The 20,280-nt window shown below is 41.3% G+C and overlaps 1 protein-coding gene across 1 annotated transcript in view; it reads right to left on the bottom strand.

Moving 5' to 3' along the window:
- LOC135074816 (protein Gawky) overlaps window positions 1-19,205 on the bottom strand; it is a 35,892-nt gene extending 16,687 nt beyond the window's left edge. The window contains exons 1-16 of the mRNA XM_063969198.1: window positions 19,064-19,205; window positions 18,071-18,168; window positions 16,151-17,155; window positions 15,818-15,922; window positions 15,538-15,681; window positions 15,275-15,447; window positions 14,624-15,193; window positions 14,073-14,524; window positions 13,748-13,999; window positions 12,399-12,555; window positions 10,242-10,364; window positions 9,583-9,720; window positions 8,253-8,410; window positions 5,584-5,645; window positions 5,462-5,466; window positions 3,269-3,436 (exon numbers count right to left, since the gene is read on the bottom strand). Coding sequence (XP_063825268.1) covers window positions 3,269-3,436; window positions 5,462-5,466; window positions 5,584-5,645; window positions 8,253-8,410; window positions 9,583-9,720; window positions 10,242-10,364; window positions 12,399-12,555; window positions 13,748-13,999; window positions 14,073-14,524; window positions 14,624-15,193; window positions 15,275-15,447; window positions 15,538-15,681; window positions 15,818-15,922; window positions 16,151-16,931 — 3,288 coding nt within the window. The 5' untranslated portion in view covers window positions 16,932-17,155; window positions 18,071-18,168; window positions 19,064-19,205. The remainder of the gene's footprint in view (window positions 1-3,268; window positions 3,437-5,461; window positions 5,467-5,583; window positions 5,646-8,252; window positions 8,411-9,582; window positions 9,721-10,241; window positions 10,365-12,398; window positions 12,556-13,747; window positions 14,000-14,072; window positions 14,525-14,623; window positions 15,194-15,274; window positions 15,448-15,537; window positions 15,682-15,817; window positions 15,923-16,150; window positions 17,156-18,070; window positions 18,169-19,063) is intronic.
- Window positions 19,206-20,280: the final 1,075 nt, after the last annotated feature.

The raw sequence follows: 20,280 nt of genomic DNA, 5'->3' as shown, positions 1-20,280 counted from the left end.
ACAGGTAAAGTTTGTGTGTTTGTATATTTGTTAAATTGTAAGGGGCAATCTCAAATCTCTCTCTGAACCGATTTTAAAAAATCTTTCACCAATAGAAAGCCACATTATATCTGAGTGTAATAGGTTATATAAAAACCGAAAAATTCCACGCGGGCGAAGCGGCGGGCGGAAAGCTAGTTTATTTATGTTAGATTATTATTATATGTTAGAGCATAATAATTATTAAAGTCGAAGTCAAACATTCTTTATTTATGTGGATCTATATTAACGAGAGATTACACAAGGCGTCAAATATTTCAAGAAAAACATTAAAAACTATTATAAAGCTAAATTTTGCTCTCATGGAGCCTTTACCTACTCTGACAAATTAAGACTTAGAGAAGAAACTAATAATAAAACTATTTTACTGTCCTGCAATGAAAAGCTTGATCGGGTATAACACCTCAAGTTATTGCAGAATATGATTTCATCAAAAGACTGAATATCAAATCGCTTAGGTATCTAAAGTCAAACGATTCTGAAATGTCAAGTGGCATAAAGTTGGGACTAATGAATAACCCATTAAGATAGTAGCGCCCTCCTGTCAATGACATACCTGGAACGATAGAGTATTGGACAACTAATAAAAATGCTTTGTCCTAAATGACTGACGGATATCGTAGAGACCTGAAAGTTGGAAGGTGTGTTCTTTGTATGACGTAGGCATCTCATAAGAAAAGATTTTCCGAAATGGGGTCATGAAATGAAGGGGGTGAAAAAAGGGGGCAAAGTTTGTATGGGACAAAGTGATTACTTGGTTCAATATACTTGAAATTTAGCTTAATAATTCCTTAATATAATTCATGAAAGACGTGTGGAACGGGTAGAAAGTAACTTTGGCAGTCATTTTCTTCGAAGTTGATATCAATACTACTTAGTGCCTTTGATTTAATTACTTTTTATTTTTACAAGTGTTTGAAAAATTCATGTCAGATTGTGTTCAATGTCAAGTGAAATCTTAAATTGAAATGTCTCAATCTCAATGAGGAAACTCTGTATTTATTCCTAGAATTCCCCTAACACCGTCAAATTACCCTTTCGAATTCAAGACAGTGCAATTTCCCATCAGTCTGCTTCGTAATGACTATAAACAAAGCTCAAAGTCAAACTCTAGTGACCTCTGCTTAAACTCCCATGAGTGCACAGAGGTACGCAGGTAACCGCGTGTGATGCTCATAGTAATTTTCGATACAGAACCCCGTACATACGTCATACAAATTATAGAAACAAAACACCCAGACCAATACAAACAAACGTGTTTCTGCAATTTTAGTATGATATTTTTATTTATAAATAAACAAAGAGACTGAACAAAATTGATGCGTGTACTGATAATGTTATTAACCACATGCAAAGCTTCGTGAATTGCAACAACTATAATTTATTTTCCAAGCTCTAAATAATCGCTACTAAGAGTAACTTATCATAAAATGTTTTTCCAATCGCTCAAGCTCCCAAGGGCCTACCGATAGGTTGGGTGACGTAATTTTGAAATTCTTTAAGCCGGCGCAGAACTTCCAGAAGGTCGGGCGACGCCACGGCCACTTTGAACCTTGTTTACTTCTGCAGTTATATTTTATATTTATTCGATTCTAGAATATATTCCCAAAAAGTCTAAAAGGTGTTTCAATTTGTATCACTTGGATATGATTTGTATTAGAAAGTGTTGTGAGTGTGACACTTAAAGGGAAGGAAGTCAACCTAACCTAACCAACTGCGTATTTCTATACTGTGTAGCTGGAAATTGTGGCGGGAGCTCTTTGGCGCGCTGTCTTCGGCAAAAAATTGCGCGCGCAGATTTTGACAGCGCGAAATACCTACTTCAGCAGAAATACCAAGCCTTAATGTGGACGGCTACAGAAAGATAAAGGAAAGTCATTTAGTTGTATGTAATTTTTATTTGTTTCCAAATATTGAGAAACGCCTTTTTCATAGATTCAGTCGTAATTTATAGAGTAAACAAGACTGGCCTATTTTTTACATTCACGTGACATTATTTAACAAAATTCGACTAACAGTAGCTTCGGAATGTGCGTTCCATATCAGATTATCAGTCTTATCAGACTAAACAAGCACATAGTGCTATCTCTATAGACTGTTGTTTTTGTCAGTTCAAAAAAGTTATTCAAAAACATTTTTGTTTGATTTTTAGTTATTCTAAAATGTTGAACTTTTGGCCCGGTAACATCCTTTAAAAACATCATGTTGTCTGCATATACAGTGTCAATGTCACTACATGTTTACTATGTTCTTTTTCTCTATGATATTGCACAGTGACTTATTAGAATATGCATCGGTATTGGGACAAATGGTTTAGCTTGCTTTTTTTCTTCTCTGTTTTGCCTATGTTTCAGAACTTATCCTAGAGAAACGAGAGGTTTCCACCACTACAACATCTCTATGAAACCCAACTAGTGAACTTGTGTACTTGTATCTACATTTTTGTGATGTCTTGTTGTAATAAAATTGATCTGTTTCAAAATAGGCAACAATAGTCCAATGGTGTCGGCGTCAGACTGCTTATTCGGTAGTGCGATACCCGTACCACTGGACTATCCAATAAGCCCACTCCATATTTAGTAAGCGTTAAGATCGGATCGCATTCGCGCGTCGAAATATTCTCTCGTAAACAACTGTGTGCGCTCATTGCAGTGCCGCCATAATAATGCGACATACTCTATACAAAATTACTGAAAGTATAATTTGACGCTGTGTCGCGCTGCGCCGCGCAAATGCGGTCCGACCTGTAGGGTTAATCTGTAGAGTTGAACAGTTAGAATTAGTAAGTTCCAATTATAAAAGCTTCAACCACACCAACGCGTGCAGATCGCCATCGCCGGCGCGATCAAAGGCCAATGACAGGTCGGAATAAATCACGTATTTTGACAGTCAAGCTCGCTGACGTTCAGAAGTCTTTCCATTGAAAAACTGTTTTAAATCCGTATTCACATGGGTCATTTTTATAGAACGATTACTCGATAGGATCGCAACTCAGCGATTTGTTGTCGTTGACGTTTTGTTACGTCGACCCATTGAAAAACAGTTCTAAATCCGTATTCATAAGGGTAATTTTGATAGAACGATTACTCGATAGGATCGCATTCATCGATTTGTTGTCGTTGAAGTTCTGTTACGTGAATAAGGCTACTGTCATTTTCCTATGATCGTGCCGTGAAGGCGATCTGCACGCGTTGGTGTGGTTGAAGCTTAAGAATACCCGGCATCTTACCTTCCAGGGTTTGCCAGGCTCGAACTCAGGCACGAGGTCGTAGACCGGCTGGTGCGCGGGGTGCGCGGGCCAGGCGTCCTTGCCGTCGGCCACGTCGGCGCCCGCGTCGCCCCAGCCCTCGGAGCCGCGTCCGACGCCCCATGTGCTGAACCAGCGGGGACAAACATACTACATTACTTCTTCTATAAATGAACGGTACTTTCTGCCTATTCTACATCCCTCGCGGCATACGACCGTAAATTCTGGTCAAAGCTCAATTCCCCTAGCACTATTCTCCTAAAGTATTACAAGTATAGCTCAAGAGGAAAGGGGGCGTCCATAAATTACGTGAGGCTTTTAGGGGGGGGAGGGGGTCAACAAAAACCTCACCAAATCTCACGTGGGGGAGAGGGGGGGTCTCGGGAAATATCACGTATTTTTTTCCACAAGAAATAGAGAAATAGTTTGCGAGAAAACTGGGTTAAATCTTAAGTAAAAAAATTGGCCAAGTGCGTGTCGTGCCACGCGCAGTGTAGGGTTCCTTAGTTGTCCGTCGTTATCACAATATATTTCAGAAGTAAGCAATTACTTCATCTAAAGTCACTTTTAATATTTTCTTCTAAGGAATTTTTATTAGGTATGAAATTTTATAATACATGAGTAAAACGACTATTAGTCTTGAACTAATTGATCTATCTTAACCGCTATAGTTTTCCTTGAAAGTTCATAAAAAGCACTATAATCTTGAATTTTTCCAGATTTATCAAGCCAACAGTTTAGTTTTTAGCGGGGGGGAACGCCCTACTCGTACAAAAATTGGCACTTTAAACTTTAACATTTTGCAAACGGATCCCTAAATCGAAAAATGGTCTTAGAAACCCCTAAGCCATTTTAAAAGACCTATCCAACGATACCCCACACATGGGGTAGAAGACGAAAAAAAAATCATACCCACTTTACATAATTTTATTGTACCGTTTTGTCGTCGTGATTAATATACATACCTCTACAAAATTACAGCTCCCTAGTGCCAATAGTTTCCAAGCAAAACCTCGGACAGACAGACAGCCAGACATATCGAAACTATATTAAGGGTTCCTTGTCAGGACTAAAAATGATATTTGTATGATGATAATGTCATTTTATTCTATACAGTCTAAACAAATACAACTAAAAATGCTTCCGTCTGCATGTGTCAATACTAAAATGCAGAATAAATGACGAAATTAAGAAAATTATAAAACAAGTTCTTTTTTTATCAAAATCGATTTTGCTAGATTATTAGTGATTTTGTAGAAAGGAACAATTAGACTAGGTACTTCTGTAAAAAAACAATGTGACCCTAGTACTAACCGCTGTCACTACACGTGTTTTTCTGGATCTATTCGTAATCAGTGGGCTTAGTGCGACTTTACACAATCGTCATCCGCTAGCGACTGCGTAAAAAATGACATTTAAATGTATGATGATTGTACAGCGTCCCTAGCAGATACTTTCAAGAACTAAAATCTTAAACTTTATAGATCTTTTTGATGCACTCGTTAGCAACAACGTTAAAGCACACAAAAAAATGTTTCTCAGTTATATTACTCCAAAACTATTAAATTTCGGATTTTTTTTAATATCACGTGAGATTTGGGGGTGGGGGAGGGGGTCAGGCAAAATCTCACCAAATCTCACCAAGGGGGGCGGGGGGGTTGAAAAATAGCCAAAATTGTCTCACGTAATTTATGGACGCCCCCAAAAGAGCTAAAAACTACCTAGTCCCTTCTCATTGTCAACTGATATCATGACCAAGTCGAGGGCGCCCGCGTCTCCTCAGCCCTCGGAGCCGCGTCCGACGCCCCATGTATGTACTGAACCAGCGGGGACAAACATACTACATTACTTCTTCTGTGTTAGTGGTTCCTGTTCCTAACTATACTATCTAGTGGTAAACGAACAAACACGAAGGTTCATAGTACGAACAGTTTTGATTACGGAAGAGACATTTCTACTCAGCCGAAAGACTATGATGTAGGATACATTACTTCTTCTATAGTGTGAACAGTTACGCTCTACGCCCCATGGTTCTTACTCGCGGCATTCGAACCGAATCTTGGTATAGCGCGTAATTACTGCTCGAAGCTTTTTCCCTTGCGTTAAGATTCTAATAGAGGAGCCACGCCCAACGCTCCATGTGCTGAACCAGTGGGGACAAACATAATACATTACTTCTTCTAAAATGATAACAGCTTTACGGCATATGAACCGATTCTAGAGAGAGCGCGTAGGTTTACAATAAGAGCAGTTCAATTCCTTTCTACTCAGCCAAAAATCAATAGCTAAACAAAGACCGTCGGCCACGTCGGCGCCCGCGTCGCCCCAGCCCTCGGAGCCGCGCCCGACGCCCCATGTGCTGAACCAGCGGGGACAAACATACTACATTACTTCTTCTGTAGTGATAGCGGTTCCTATTGTACTACCCTCTCGCGGTAAACGAACCGAAACTTAAGAAAATGCGTAGGTCTATAATAAGAGTATTTCTAATTCCCTTCTACTCAGCCAAAAAGACAATAGCTAAACAAAGACCGTCGGCCACGTCGGCGTCCGACGCCCCATGTGCTGAACCAGCGGGGACAAACATACTACATTACTTCTTCTGTATTATGAACGGCCTTATTTCTTTACGGCCATGATTCTACCTGAGTAGCGGCATCAGAAACGAATGTTGATAAACCACGTAATTACTGCTCGAAGCTCTTTTTCCTTTGGTTATGCTTAGTGTGAACAGTTACGCCCTACGTCCCATGGTTCTGACTCACGGCATTCGAACCGTATCTTGGTAAAGCGCGTAATTACTGCTCCAAGCTCTTTTGCACTTGTGTTAAGAAGAGAAGCCACGCCTGACGCCCTATGTGCTGAACAAGCAGGGACAAACATACTACATTACTTCTTTAATGATAACGGCCTTACGGGCCTTACGGCATATGAACCAAATCTAGACGGAACGCGTAGGTCTATAATAAGAGCAGTTCTAATTCTAATTCCTTCCTACTCAACCAAAAAACAATAGCTAAACAAAGACCGTCGGCCACGTCGGCACCCGCGTCTCCTCAGCCCTCGGAGCCGCGCCCGACGCCCTATGTGCTGAACCAGCTGGGACAAATTACTTCTTCTATAAATGAACGGTACTTTCTGCCTATTCTACATCCCTCGCGGCATACGATTTTGGTCAAAGCTCTTTTCCCCTAGCACTATTCTCCTGAAGTATTACAAGTATAGCGCAAGAGGGAAAGAGCTATAAACTATCAAGTCCCTTCTCATTGTCAATTGATATCATGACGTCGAGGGCGCCCGCGTCTCCTCGGCCCTCGGAGCCGCGACCAACGCCTCATGTGCTGAACCAGCGGGGACAAACATACTACATTACTTCTTCTGTAGTGTTAGCGGTTCCTAATGTACTACCCTCTCGCGGTAAACGAACCGTAACTTAAGAAAATGCGTAGGTCTATAATAAGAGTAGTTCTAATTCCTTCCTACTCAGCCAAAAAGACAATAGCTAAACAAAGACCGTCGGCCACCGACGGCGTCCGACGCCCCATGTGCTGAACCAGCGGGGACAAACATACTACATTACTTCTTCTATATTATGAACGGCCTTATTTCTTTACGGCCATGATTCTACCTGAGTAGCGGCATCAGAAACGAATGTTGATAAACCACGTAATTACTGCTCGAAGCTCTTTTTCCTTGCGTTATGCTTAGTGTGAACAGTTACGCCCTACGCCCCATGGTTCTGACTCGCGGCATTCGAACCGAATCTTGGTGAAGCGCGTAATTACTGCTCCAAGCTCTTTTGCCCTTGTGTTAAGAGGAGCCACGCCTGACGCCCTGTGTGCTGAACCAGCAGGGACAAACATAGTACATTACTTCTTCTATAATATGACTTTCCACCTATTCTACAGGCCTCGCGGCATACGAACCGAATCGTAGGGCCTCCGCTAAATCTCGCGCGAGCGCCCCGCAGCGTGTGAAGTACATATTTCAAAACGCGCGGCGACCGGTGGCTTCGTGCACCGGCGCAAGTTTTAGCGGTTCCTCTTTCCACCTATTATTCTCCCTATCTAATGACCAACGAACTTAATCTCGGTAAAGAGCGTAAGTACTGCTCGAAGTTCTTTTTCTCTAGCACTTTACTTCTTAAGTATTTAGCGCTATGGAGCTTTGAGCTCTCTGCACATACGTCCTACTACGCCTTGCGGTGCATGGTCAACACTCGGAAACTTGGAAAATGTCGTATGATATCGTAAAAAGTCGAGGGCGATATTTGAAGTGAGGACTTGTAAACGTAAGATAATAACCTAATTGGTTCTCGGTGCTGCAACGACTTTTGAGTAGGGCGTGGACACACTATCTTTAATCAAGATAAAGAAAAAGAATCGTACATTTTATTACGATAACTTAAAGATACTTAAGCTACTATGTAATATATCTCTTGACCTTGGCGGGGACTTTACCAACTCTAATTAATTAGTATTTATCTCGATTACTACAATAACTACGAGTATCCGTAAACAAACTGAAAACGCACTTACTAGTAGATAAACATGTATCTCTACTACCAAAACAAACAAACCTACTACAATTAAGGAAGGAAAATGTTAATAATTTTAATTTGCGTTCCGTTCAGAGATTAGCGAATTGCATATTAAATAATTGTATGACCACAAAACTACTGGATCACCTCTCAAGAGGATATACGACCAAAACATTGCTGAATATTATTCTTTGGTCTAATTGCGTGAGTTAAATTGCCATTTGTTTACATTACCATTTCAAATATTCAATTTAAAACAAAAGCACTAGATCCAGAAAACAGTGAGATTTTAAAAATCGAATTTTAATTTTAAATGGTCTATAAACAAATGAGTATAGACTGGTAGACACTGGCTGGATATAGAAAAACGAATTACAATTTGAAAAAAGGTTAAAAAAAAACAAGTGAACTAGCTTAAACACTTACGAGTCAGGTTGCAGGCCAAGTTGGTTGAGCTGAGGGCTGGTGGTGGACTTGGCGGTTCCAGGGGCACGGCTGAACTCCGAACCCTCACCATCCTTGTCCAGGGAAGGCAGCTTCCACTGGTTCAGTCGCGATTGCTGGTTGCCACTTGCACCATACGCCTGTTGGAAGAGAAAATTAACTTTAAGATAGATGCAGTAGAATTGCTTTTGCTTTTTAAATAGTGGGTGAAGACCCACCATAGACTTAACAATATTCAAGAGATTTAAGTCTTCTTTTCGTGCGAGATAAAGAACGGTGCCGTTTCTTTTGTTAACTCAACCCCAACGTCAACTTAATTGTTTGTATTAAAATCTCTAGTTATACCATTTTACGACTCGAAACAATATTATTTTGTTTTGAAACCGTGCTTTCTCTCGGCATTAAGCCAGACAGGGACAAAATAAATAAGCCCCGCTATTTTACTTGTTACTGGGCAAAACGTACATTTGGCAAATCGTTGGGTGCTATTTAAAATAGCCAAAATTACATCACACATCTACTTGCGTACCTTTCTTTAGAGCCTGACCTGCATTAACGTCAACGCTCCGTTTCTCTAATGTAATGCTTGTAAGTATTGTTTTTATCCCATTGTTCAGTATCATTGTTAGCCTACGAAGCGAAACAATAAGTAAAAATATGCCAGTATAGATGCAGTGTGAAAACAATGTTTGTTATCAAGTTCACAGTAGGCAAAAACCCAACTTAAGAATGTAAAAAGCGCTGTCTGCTAGCGACTACACCAACAGATGTCCCGGACTTGTTAAGTGTCAATTTTTATTATTTTTCGGTTACATCCACTGTATCCTGTAGAGTCAGATTGTTAGCGCGATAACGTTAAAATCTGGGAATCTAGGAGTCGTGAGTTTAACGCTCTTGTCATTGGTCCATGAAGGCGTTATCCAGGCAATATCGGCCGGACATGGATCGGGGCTTGCGGAGTTTCTTATAGCACCTGATTGCGGCCCTGTGATGAATGGTATACTGACGCCGACATATCAACAGTGGTGCATCTTATGACTGACTCACTTTCACGAAATCTCAGAAACTATAACACCTACAAACTTGAAATTTGGCATGTAGGTTCATTATCGGACATCAGCTAAGAACGGATTTTATGAAACTCCACTCCTAAGGGGGTAAAACGGGATCCACGCGTACGAAGTCGCGGGCGGCCGCTAGCTTGAACAATAATGTAGTCTGCTGTGGTATCTGTTGGCAATGGTACATCGGGCTGTGTCACGTGCTCATTATCGCGTGAACAATTTGGCACAAAGTCTTATGGTGTACATACCGACTGCGTGTCCTTAGAGATGCCCATATCGCTGAAGTTATTCTGCAGCCCGGCGAGCGGGTCGTGGCTCGGCTTGAACAGGTCGGCGCCGCCGGCCTGCTGCTTCATGTATAGAGCCTGCTGGTTCGCGATTTGGTTCTGCGGGAGAAGTAAACCATTATTTATTAACTATTCAATGTCAAAGAGCTTAGAAACTAACAAGTATACCTTGCTTGCCTCTAATAAAATTTTTGAGTATAAAATCGTCCTCTTGCGACGACAGTGTGACATCTCCAATTAGATTATTGTAGCAAGTGGACGAAATGTACAGAAATGTGTCCATTTGTGAGACGGCAGTCTACAGGGACGGATTAGACAGGAACTTTCTTAATGCAGAACAAGGCAGATCTGCTTTGATAGATAAATATCTCACTTAATGTCAAGTCATTTGACCACAATGGCAATTGATATTAATTGAGTGTTAGATGATAACTTCAAAGCATATTATTTCTTTTTGACTGCCGCCATTGGCATCATTATTCTTTTTTTAGACTGGGCAATCCCATTACATTTTAAATACAAAGCCAATTTCGATTTCATATCCAAATCCCGCATTTTAAATCATGCTCGGTGCCGTAACATCTAAATAAAATCTTAGCCCAATAAATAAACAAGCTTACTTGGAGAGCAGTGATCTGCTGCTTAGCCTTGGTAATCTGCACGGAGCACTGGAGCGCGAGCGTGGAGTTGCCCTTGGACAGCGCCAGCGAGTGTTGTTGCACCAGTTGCTGCAGTACTTTGATCTGGAAATAACAAATACATTCTAGCACAAACGCGTTATAACTTATACTGAGTTCATATTAACATCAAGCACAAACGTAATATAACTTGAGCTATATTTACACCAACTCTTAGATAGGCAACAGGTGTGGAAACCTTTAGATGCCTTTGTGCAGCAGTGGATGTGTTACAGCAGGTACTACTGATACAATACATGCATAGCTTTCAATGCATAACTATTTCAGTCTTAATAAAGTATTGAGTCTTATTGGTGATAAAAACTACTCAACCAAATTAAATTATACTTTTATGGGAACAAATGGCAACTATTCTGCATCGATAAAAAAAAAGGAACACGTAAATCGGATCACAAATCTCGGCGTAATCGGTGTACATTCATAAAAAAACCAACCGAATTGTGAACCTCCTTTCAGATACAAATTACTACAGATGTTGTTGTGTCCATGATCAAAATTATAATTTTACTGACTCGTAAAAGTTTAGAGAAGTGGTCATTGAAAAAAAACTTTTGGCTGGATTAATTTAGTTAAAATAACATAAACACATTATCTACACATAAGTTGACGTAAGACTGCCTATCTAATTTTACGAAAAAAAAAGTAATTAACGCACTACGACCGACGACACTGGAAAAAAAATTGCTAACAAATGCTGAATTTCCTAGAGAATACTCGACTTTACAGAATAACTCAATGATAAGCCAGTCTTTGAATTTCATTACGCGTTACCAGTGCAGTTTACTGAACTAATGGGGCGGGACGAATTTATTAGATGCCAGACTAGAGAATTTTTTACGATTCCTTTTAACATTTGCCTTTCCCTAAAGTCTACACTCAGATAAAAGTTAAATGCCCGTTTAATCCCTGATTTTTAAGTTATGAAAACAAAATTTATATGTGTATTAGGGATTGATGGCGAAAACGGGCAAAAGCCTACCATTTATGAAACAATAGTTCAACTTGTAGGTGGAACTTTTATCTGAGTGTGACTATTTTGCGAATGGAGCAAAATTAATGGCCATTTTTGAGTTCCGACGATATGCGAATGGGACGGTCTGCGTCAAACCATCTCTAAAGGCGCGATTTCAGCGATGACCACTGAAATGGAGCTGCAGTTTTACTCTTTTTTGTTGGCTTTCGCTCAACTTTTAGACTTTCAAAGAGAACGACTGGCATCGAAATTACACCGACTGCACCGGCTATGCATGCCTGGGTATTTCCGCGGTCACAAAGTCTAACGCCCCACGTAGCAATAGGAAATACACCGTATGTGTTACTAATCATTTCCGCCAATGGTGCACTGCTGGCTGGCTCCCCCAAGGAACGACACGCGTTTGAATGATGTTGAAACTATATGATATTTACCGGTTTTACTATTGACATGGACTTTTAATTTTAACTAGCTTTCACCCGCGACTTCTTCCGCGTAAATTTTGACGTAAAGCAATCAAGTTTTTGTTTTACTTTGATAAGCTTCACCATTGTTAAGTTTCATCAAAACTCGTCCAGCAGTTCTTGTGTGAAGGACTAATAAATAATAAACATCCATCTATCCTCAAAACCCATGTCCATAAACAAGACACGAATGTAGTACGACGGAACATCCAGCTAAATACAAGCATCTAACTTAGCTGGAACTGGTGCTCTTTTGCACCAAAAATGTAATAATCTGACGTGCTGTAACTAGCCTGTATTACAGTCAGCATCAAATAGTCACACAACCTTAATCCAATGAGGGCTATCGTTTTTATACTTAGCAGTTGGCACCCCTGGCGATTGACAGGACCTTACTCTACAGTGGCGCCATCTTGATGAGTGCAAATGCGATAGTCCTCCTACCACTTTAGCGCTCACAAGTTGGCGCCACTGTCTTCGCTACTAGCAAGTGACAGGACCTTACTCTACAGTGGCGCTAACTGGTGAGCGCTAAAACGATAGCCCTCATTGCAACAAAGACGTGTTGCGAACTTTTTGCTTACTTCGGGTGTCACGAACTATTTGACGCTGACTGTACATACATTTTGAACTTTATATTACCTGTTGCAGCAGCTGATTCAATAGCACGAGCGTCTGAGGGGCCAGCGGCTGGTTGAGGATCTGGTGGTTGAGGTAGCCTGCTGACACCGCCATCTGGATCTGTTGTACCAGCATGCGAAGTTGTGCTGTGCTGGGTTGACCGCTGTTGCCGGTGCCACTGTGCAAAAAAAAGCTAAATATAGAAGAGCGTCGATAACCGGCGAGAGGTGGCGCAGAACAGACTGAGAGTGGAGATTCTTATTAAAATTTCGGAGGCCAAGACTCATTTTGGGTTGCTGCGCCATTTTTGTTAGTTAACTATAGGCTACTTTTCGTCGTCTTTTTATTTTAACAACAAGAGTCAAATTAGGCCGAATTGCAAAATCTGGGTAGCTTAGTTCTCCTCTATCATAAGTTTTGTGTATAAAAAAACAACTGTTGAGTTGAGCCGAAATTGAAATAAAAAACCACTATCTTCTTTGTTATAGTCATTGATTTAGATTTTTTTATCATAATTTATTTTGCTCTTCCTATTAATTCCTAATACTGCCCAAAAAATCCAAAAAATGGTTGGTTAGCATAGCATCAGGTGATGCTGTCGCCAAAGTTTACAATGCTCATTATCGCGTAAACAATTTGGCACAAAAATGTTTTCAATACAATGTCAATGTATTGTTAGTTATTTTAAGATGTTGCTGACGCATTAACAAAAAAAGATGAATATTTACATTTGCACATTTCGCTATTGTATTTTGTCGCGTCTGTCCCTTGTCTAGGCTATGGCGATCGCGCCAAAATGGCCGCCAAGTCTGTATAGACGCAACTTTCGATTTCAGCAAGTCAATAAAATGTCTGCTAAGTGTAGCTACTTCATTTTCAATCAACAACATTTATTGACGATCTTAGCGAAATTTGATAGTAGCGATTGTGAAAGACAATAGTTTGCTGACAAACATAGAATTTATATGTAATTGTTTGTTACTATTCGAACAATGTAAATTGGCTATATTTCGAGGTAAAAATAGCTCGGCGACTGATATTGATCTATGCTTTGAATGCATGACCTAATAAACTCTATGAAGGACTTTTTTCTATTAAATTTTATTTAGCTTGTAATTACTAGCACTGTAATGATAGAGTTGGTGTAGTTTTCATAATACTTAAAAAGAACAAAATGACATAGAAATAAAGGACATGGTATGTTGAAATTCATAACCACACTAAAAAAATTGATATTTTAAGTTTTTAGTGATTTCACACGTTGAACGCCACGCGGGTTATCTAAACAAAAAATTTTCTTTGTCTAGTTACTCGACAGTCAAGGGCTAAATATAAATTAATTATTTAGAACCTTATACGACAATAATTACCTGTTAGGGTTGTAAGAGTGATGATGCTGCACCGTTTGCGGCGGCGGCTGACTCAACAGCTTCTGAGCCACGGCGGGGGACACCGCTGGGACATTCGGTGGCGGCTGGAAGGGCTGGTGGTGGAACTCGTCGCGCCTCCATCCATCGCGAGCGCCGTTCGACAATAATTCAAAGGCTTCTTCAGCATTCATATCGCGGCTGCGGAGCGCCGCTTCGGCCTCCTCTTTCTTGAAACCCATCTCCACCAAGAACCTAAACATAATTTTACGTTTAGATAAACTCTATCGAGCGTCTAACGGGAAATAGACCTAGAAATGTAACCAACCTGAACTGCTTGCTGTTCCAGATGACTTCCTTCGGCAGCTGCTTGCCGAGAGGTCCGGCCTGCGGGGGCTTAGGGCCGCCCCACTCTCCGATGTCGTCGGGCCAGCCACCACCGGGACCGGTGGGCTTAGGCTTGGGCACGGGCCACAGGGCAGGGCCGGACTGGTCGGGCCAAGCTGAAGCGTCGCGCTCGGGCCAGCCAGGCGCGTGGGGCTCCTCCCAGGAGCCGTTGCGCTGGGCGTGGGCTCCCCAAACCGCGTCTGGTTTCGTGGGCGTGGGCGGGATGCGCTGCGGGGCCGGCGGGCCCTGCGTGGCGCCGCGGCCGGCCATGCCTCCCATACCTCCGCGCTGCGCCCATAATGACGTCCCGTCGTCGAAGCCCCCGGCCGCTCGGCGAGCCGCCGGCGGCGACGGCTCCTCCCAGCCGGTCGCTTTGATCGATTCCTTGGGACCCTGTCGATCGACGCTTACGTTCACTCACAAAAAATACACAGGGCAGTTTATTTACTAATTTCAGCGGTACGCGTTGCTGAGAATCAAGTTCAACAATACCTGCGCGCCCCACTGGTTGACGCCGCCGCTGGGCATCATCTTGTTGGGCCCGGTGTGCTGGTGGTGCTGGCTCCACATGTCGCCGTTGAGGCGGCCGGAGATGCCGCCGCGCAGGTCGTGGCGCGGGTCGTTGGGCTGCTGCCGCGGGTCGGCGGAGCGGCCGTGCGGGTCGAGGCGCGGGTCCCCGCCACGCGGCGGCTCGCCCCACGCGTTCCAATCGTCCTTTTTCGGCACTGCCCACTGCTGAGCGTGCTGCGGCGGGCCCGCCGGCCACTGCTGCGGCGGCGGCGGCCCGGTCCACACGTTGGCCGAGTCGGCGGCGTCGTCGTCCTCGCCCCACGTGCCCCCGATGTTCGTCGTGGGCGTGTGCCCCCAGGGGGTCTTCGCGGCGGGCTGCGGCGGCGGCTGGCCCCCGTTCCTGAGGTTCGCCTCCCAGAGATCGGTTCCGAGGAAAGCGCCGTTGTTGATGCTCGGCTTCCATGCCGGAGGTCCACCGGCCGTGGGCTCCACCTTCGAGCCGGGCTCGGGTGATCCGGGTACATCCCAGTTGGTGTCTTGGTTGACGTGTTGCTATGAACAAAATTCGTAATATTAGTCAACTATCATGTTTTTATAGTAATAAAGATATCATCGACATAGATTTCTACTTACTCCACCCCAACCATCTTGGCTGAAGAGAGCCTCCCTCATTGAGTTGATCTCGATCTTGGCAGAGGACGTGCTGTTGACGTTATTCCCGTTTCCGTTCCCAGCAGAAGGCCCGTTAGAATTCGCAGCCGGATTGGAAGGGTTCGCTCCATTCCCGTTTCCAGAGTTGTTCGTGCCTAAAAACAGTAGTCATTATTAAACAACATTACTCAATGTGGCGTAAACTGTACAAATGACGTGATTAGTTGGATATGACGTAGACGTACCATTGCTTGCAGGCGCACCATTGTTGTTGGACTGTGAATTTGGCATGTTAGGCGGAGAGCTCTGCCAGTTCTGGCCTGAGGCAGCACTGGTAGGCGGCATCTGGTTGCCGTTCGCTTTGTTGCTGTTCACTGCAAGAAACAATCCTATCACTCATAAATACCTGGGCGAAATGCAAATATCATCAATTACGAAATGCCATTGCAACTTTGTAATAAACATTAACAAACATGTTCTCTAATGATGACTAAGCTGAGTAAATTGTTCGATTTAGGAACTTACTGTCGGCTTGAGAAGTAGGCGGCCGCTGGGCCGTATTATTCCATTGTTGAGTATTGTTCGATCCACTGTTAGTTTGGCCACTGGAGTTGCCGCCCCAATTCCCACCTACCAAAAAAAAATAAACAAAATGTTGTCACTCTTGTCAAAAACAAACCACCTACAAATAAAAAAATGCTTTGTTTACCAACTTTGTTATCAAGAAAGTAATTTGAGAATAAATATTAACAATCCCAAGTTTACATGACTCTACAAAGATAACTGGATGATTGTGTACTTTTAAAACACAGGGGTTCATTAGAGCGAAAAGTAAATAAAACAAAATAGGGTTGTCACCGTTATTGTTCGAAGCAGGCGGGCTGCCCCAGCCGGTTGCTGCGTTGAGCGAGCTCTCGCCGCCGCCGCATAGCCGGAGCCGGCGCGGCACGCCCCAGCTGTCTACGGCGCCCCCCAAAGTCTTCATCAGGTCGCCCTCGTGTCTACTGAGTTCCAACATCCCGTCCAAAGTGAGATCACCGTTTGCGAATACTTTCAAAGCTGACTCAGAGCTCGCGGCCCCAAAACCAACATTATTGTCATGGTATGTTCTTGCAGACTTGTCGTCGTCAGTAATCATTCGAGTTTTCGTTTTGCATATCATATCACGAGCAGACTTTTCGTTCAATAGTTGCGTCTCGCAAGGCTCATCATGTATAATACAAACTGAGGATTTAAAAGCGTAATCAGACTTGTTCATATACTCTGGCGCTCCAAACGCCATCTTATACTTTAAGTTAAAGCTACTGAAATATGGGTCACTGTATGAGATACCCTGGACTGTTATGGCGTTAATCTTTAAAGGAATGCAGTAGTTAGGCGTATCGCCAATCATTTGGTTTTGTTGGATACTATCAACAAACTCTACATTATAAATATTATTATCTACCATTTTTACACTAACTCGCTGACTCTCATTCTTCTTATAGACTCGCTCAAAAGCACCAAATTTATTTGTGTTTACCACCAATGTCGAGGTGGAGTTATTACATTGCATTGGTTCGGTAACAGTATCAATATTGGAGTAACAATTATCCTTAATTAGACGTGGAACACATAATATTACAGAAACATTAGACATCAGACAATTATTTATAAATAGAATAATTTTCTACAATATCCACCTAGTATTATACTTATGTTCACAGATTGCATATTGTTTCAATTATAGACTAAGTAACAATGGTTCGTAGTGATGCAGTCAATTAAGCAGGTAGCAGTGTTTAATGCCTCTATGGCAGAGGGCAGGGTGAGATCACCGCTGGAAGCTGCTGCGGACGCCTCCTAGCCCCGAGTGGCCCAGCCCTAGAACAACACATTACTCTATGCATCAAACTGCTCACAAATCCTGTATAGAAATTATACATCCTACTAGCTGTTACATGACAAGGTAGCCAACAAAAATACATGTTCTATATAATAAAATTACATTAAAATTTTATTAGGCTGGTTTATCAATGAAAATTTTCCCATACTGAAACTGCCAACTTAATCTTTAGATAAGGTTAAGTTTAAGTTATCTGATGATTGAACAATCAGCTCTAGAACAAAGATTTCAGTTAACAAATGGAAAAAAGGCAAACTCAAATGTATTTGGAAGGTAGTCTTTTTGGATCAATCCTATCAATCAAAAACCAGAATTTGGAGAAAACAAAGAATCCATGACAACATGCAAATCAGTATTAGAAATCAATAAGTATTTGGATGTTCATTCCAAGATATTAGACTTTTGCCTTTTCATGATGTGGTTTTAGCAGAAAGAAAATTAATTTGAATTTAATTTATATTCTTTAGAATTAGGAGAAATCCATGTTATTTTATGGTTCTATTAACTTGTCCTTAATTACACCAAAAGCACACAAATTATAGTGTTAGTGATGATGACAGTAACATAATATTAAAAGCATTATAATTTTAGCTTGCATGACATTAATTTATGAAGTTATTTTCTAATGAGAAAACAATGAAATTAATTTAGGTTAAGTATTTTTTCCAGAACTACATTTCATGACTTATTTTAAAAACAATGTGTATTTTTAAAGCATTTTTAACTGTGATATAACTTATCAGTATAATAATATTGATTAATGTGCTGATAGTGGCTTGAAGAAACTTACAATATCTAGATATAAATAGGTCATACAGGGTGGCATGAAATGGGTGTGTTTATGTCAAATAGTGTTTCAGCCAGTTGGAAACCTATTGTAGGACGTAGCTCACCTTATAGGACGGACGAGAGGCTGAGCTGTATATCACAGATAATGCGGGCTCGGCAGATCCTTCGCAGCTTTGCAGTCAGCTCGTACGTTTCAGATTATCTACAGGGACAAAGAAATCCCATTATAACAACCATTCCGAAATCCGTAGCGTCACATAAAATAATCGACAAGCTTTCTAAACACTGAACTGCTCCAGATAAAGACAAATTTTATATTGTTTTTGAGGTTATCTCAAGGACTACGTTCATCAACCAACATAGATACACACAGAAATATCACTCGATACGTAGGCACTTAGAGCATCATCATGAAATTATTTGCGCCGCGTCGATGCGATAAGGACACATAATTAACATTTATAAATAAGATTGAAATCAAAGCTGGGACTGCGATTCCTCCGTACGCCATTCGATGAACGTCGCAATACACAAGTAGGTACTTACTGCCACACCGACCAAGACGAAAAGATTCCACAATTTTCACATTTCTATCAAAACCAATATTCTTTTCTTACACCAGGTAGGTAGGTATCTACTTATGTATTTGTGTATTTCGGCCTTGAGTCTCGACGACTCGATGTTGAATATCTACAAACTCGTATACATAATATATCTATGCTCTACCATCCACAGTACCTATCTATATCTAGAGTGAAAGTTAGCACGACCCATATCACAGAAACGAAGCAGATATTTAGGAAAAGAATTATTGTAACAAAGGCACAAACACCTTCAAAGAAATTGGACATAAAACATTTACAGAAAGCATCTATTTTGCTTGCAGAAATACAAAAAAATTCTTACGTGACACGACCGAGCACAACGGTGTTATATTACTAGAGGGAAAGAGACAGGAGATCAAGCATGTTGCTGACGTTCAACTTATTAGAGCGAGACAAAAGATACGCCTGAGAAAGCGATGCCATAAATGCTCAAAACGATAGTCAACCTTTTCAAAGCCTACTATCTAAAAAGTATTATTTTATGATACATACCTTTGTTTTGTATAGTTGTTGGCACATAACTTTAGAGATTTATACAAAATCACAATCCCAAACCCCCGAGAACACGGCTTCGACGGCTGGATGGAATGATTTCGTCGTCGGGGTTCGCACGAAAAGCAACTAAACGCGTCTATTCGAGATGTAGGTTACCATCATAAGAATGCGTGCTGACTTGCGCCGTTTTGTCATGGTCGGGTAATAGCAATTTTCTGTATATACCTATAGATTTGCGTACCTATAGTAGCTATAGAGTGGTAGCAGCACCTATCTATAGCATTGTATTATAGGTACCTACGTGTAATATACCGTACGATTACATACCTATTTATTTTTATACAGCGTGGTTACAGTAAACATCCATAACAACTCTACCTTTACGCACTTAACTAGGTTGCATTGTTACAATGCGGTTTTGTTTTTGGGATCTAAGCGATTTTAACATAAGTTGACTTCCTATTCTATTTTTACAAACCGAGAGGTAGACACCTACGTTATTACCTTCCTAGGTAAATTAGGTCTGATTAGGGTACGCTTGTCTGTTTGTTACTTACTTTATTCAATTTATATAGGAATAAAAAATACCCATTTAGATAGAAGGGAGGTGCTACTTTCCCTTAGCCTACAAAACAAAACAACAAAGGGATTGGATGGCGTTCAACTTCAAATAGTTAGGTCCTACTTAGGTGGTTCTAGGTGGTAACCTACTTGTAGTTATTACAATCATAGATCCTACCTACAGGTTACCTATTTATTCCTAACTTTTATACCTACCTAGTCTTCCAATAATGCTTCTTCTCAATATTCGACCATTTGGTGACCCGAAGCAGTGGTAGGGTTAAAGTAATACTAGGACGTGTAAAAGAGATTTTTAAAAGTTTTTGCTCATTAATGTAATGTTTCTGTCGACGATATAGGTTAAAGGCTTAGATTTAATCTAAGGTTAAAGGCACAATTAAGTAACATTTATGTAGGAATCTTGAAGTGGTGAGAGCTGAAAACGCCTGACCGAATTAAATATTATACCTACCTATCTGTGAGTTTGATTATTGCGCTACATTACATTGGAGGGGAGTAGGTACCATATAGATTTTGTGCTTAGGTAATAAAACTAGCGGCCGCCCGCGACTTCGTCCGCGTAGAAGTCGAAAACGTTCTCATAGGATTTTTATTAAATGGTTTTTAGCGTTATTACCTAGTTAGAATACCTA

The sequence above is a fragment of the Ostrinia nubilalis genome, chromosome 9 (genome assembly GCF_963855985.1).
Source record: "Ostrinia nubilalis chromosome 9, ilOstNubi1.1, whole genome shotgun sequence".
Taxonomy (NCBI): Eukaryota; Metazoa; Arthropoda; class Insecta; order Lepidoptera; family Crambidae; genus Ostrinia; species Ostrinia nubilalis.
This window is presented reverse-complemented; position numbering and strand designations above follow the sequence as displayed.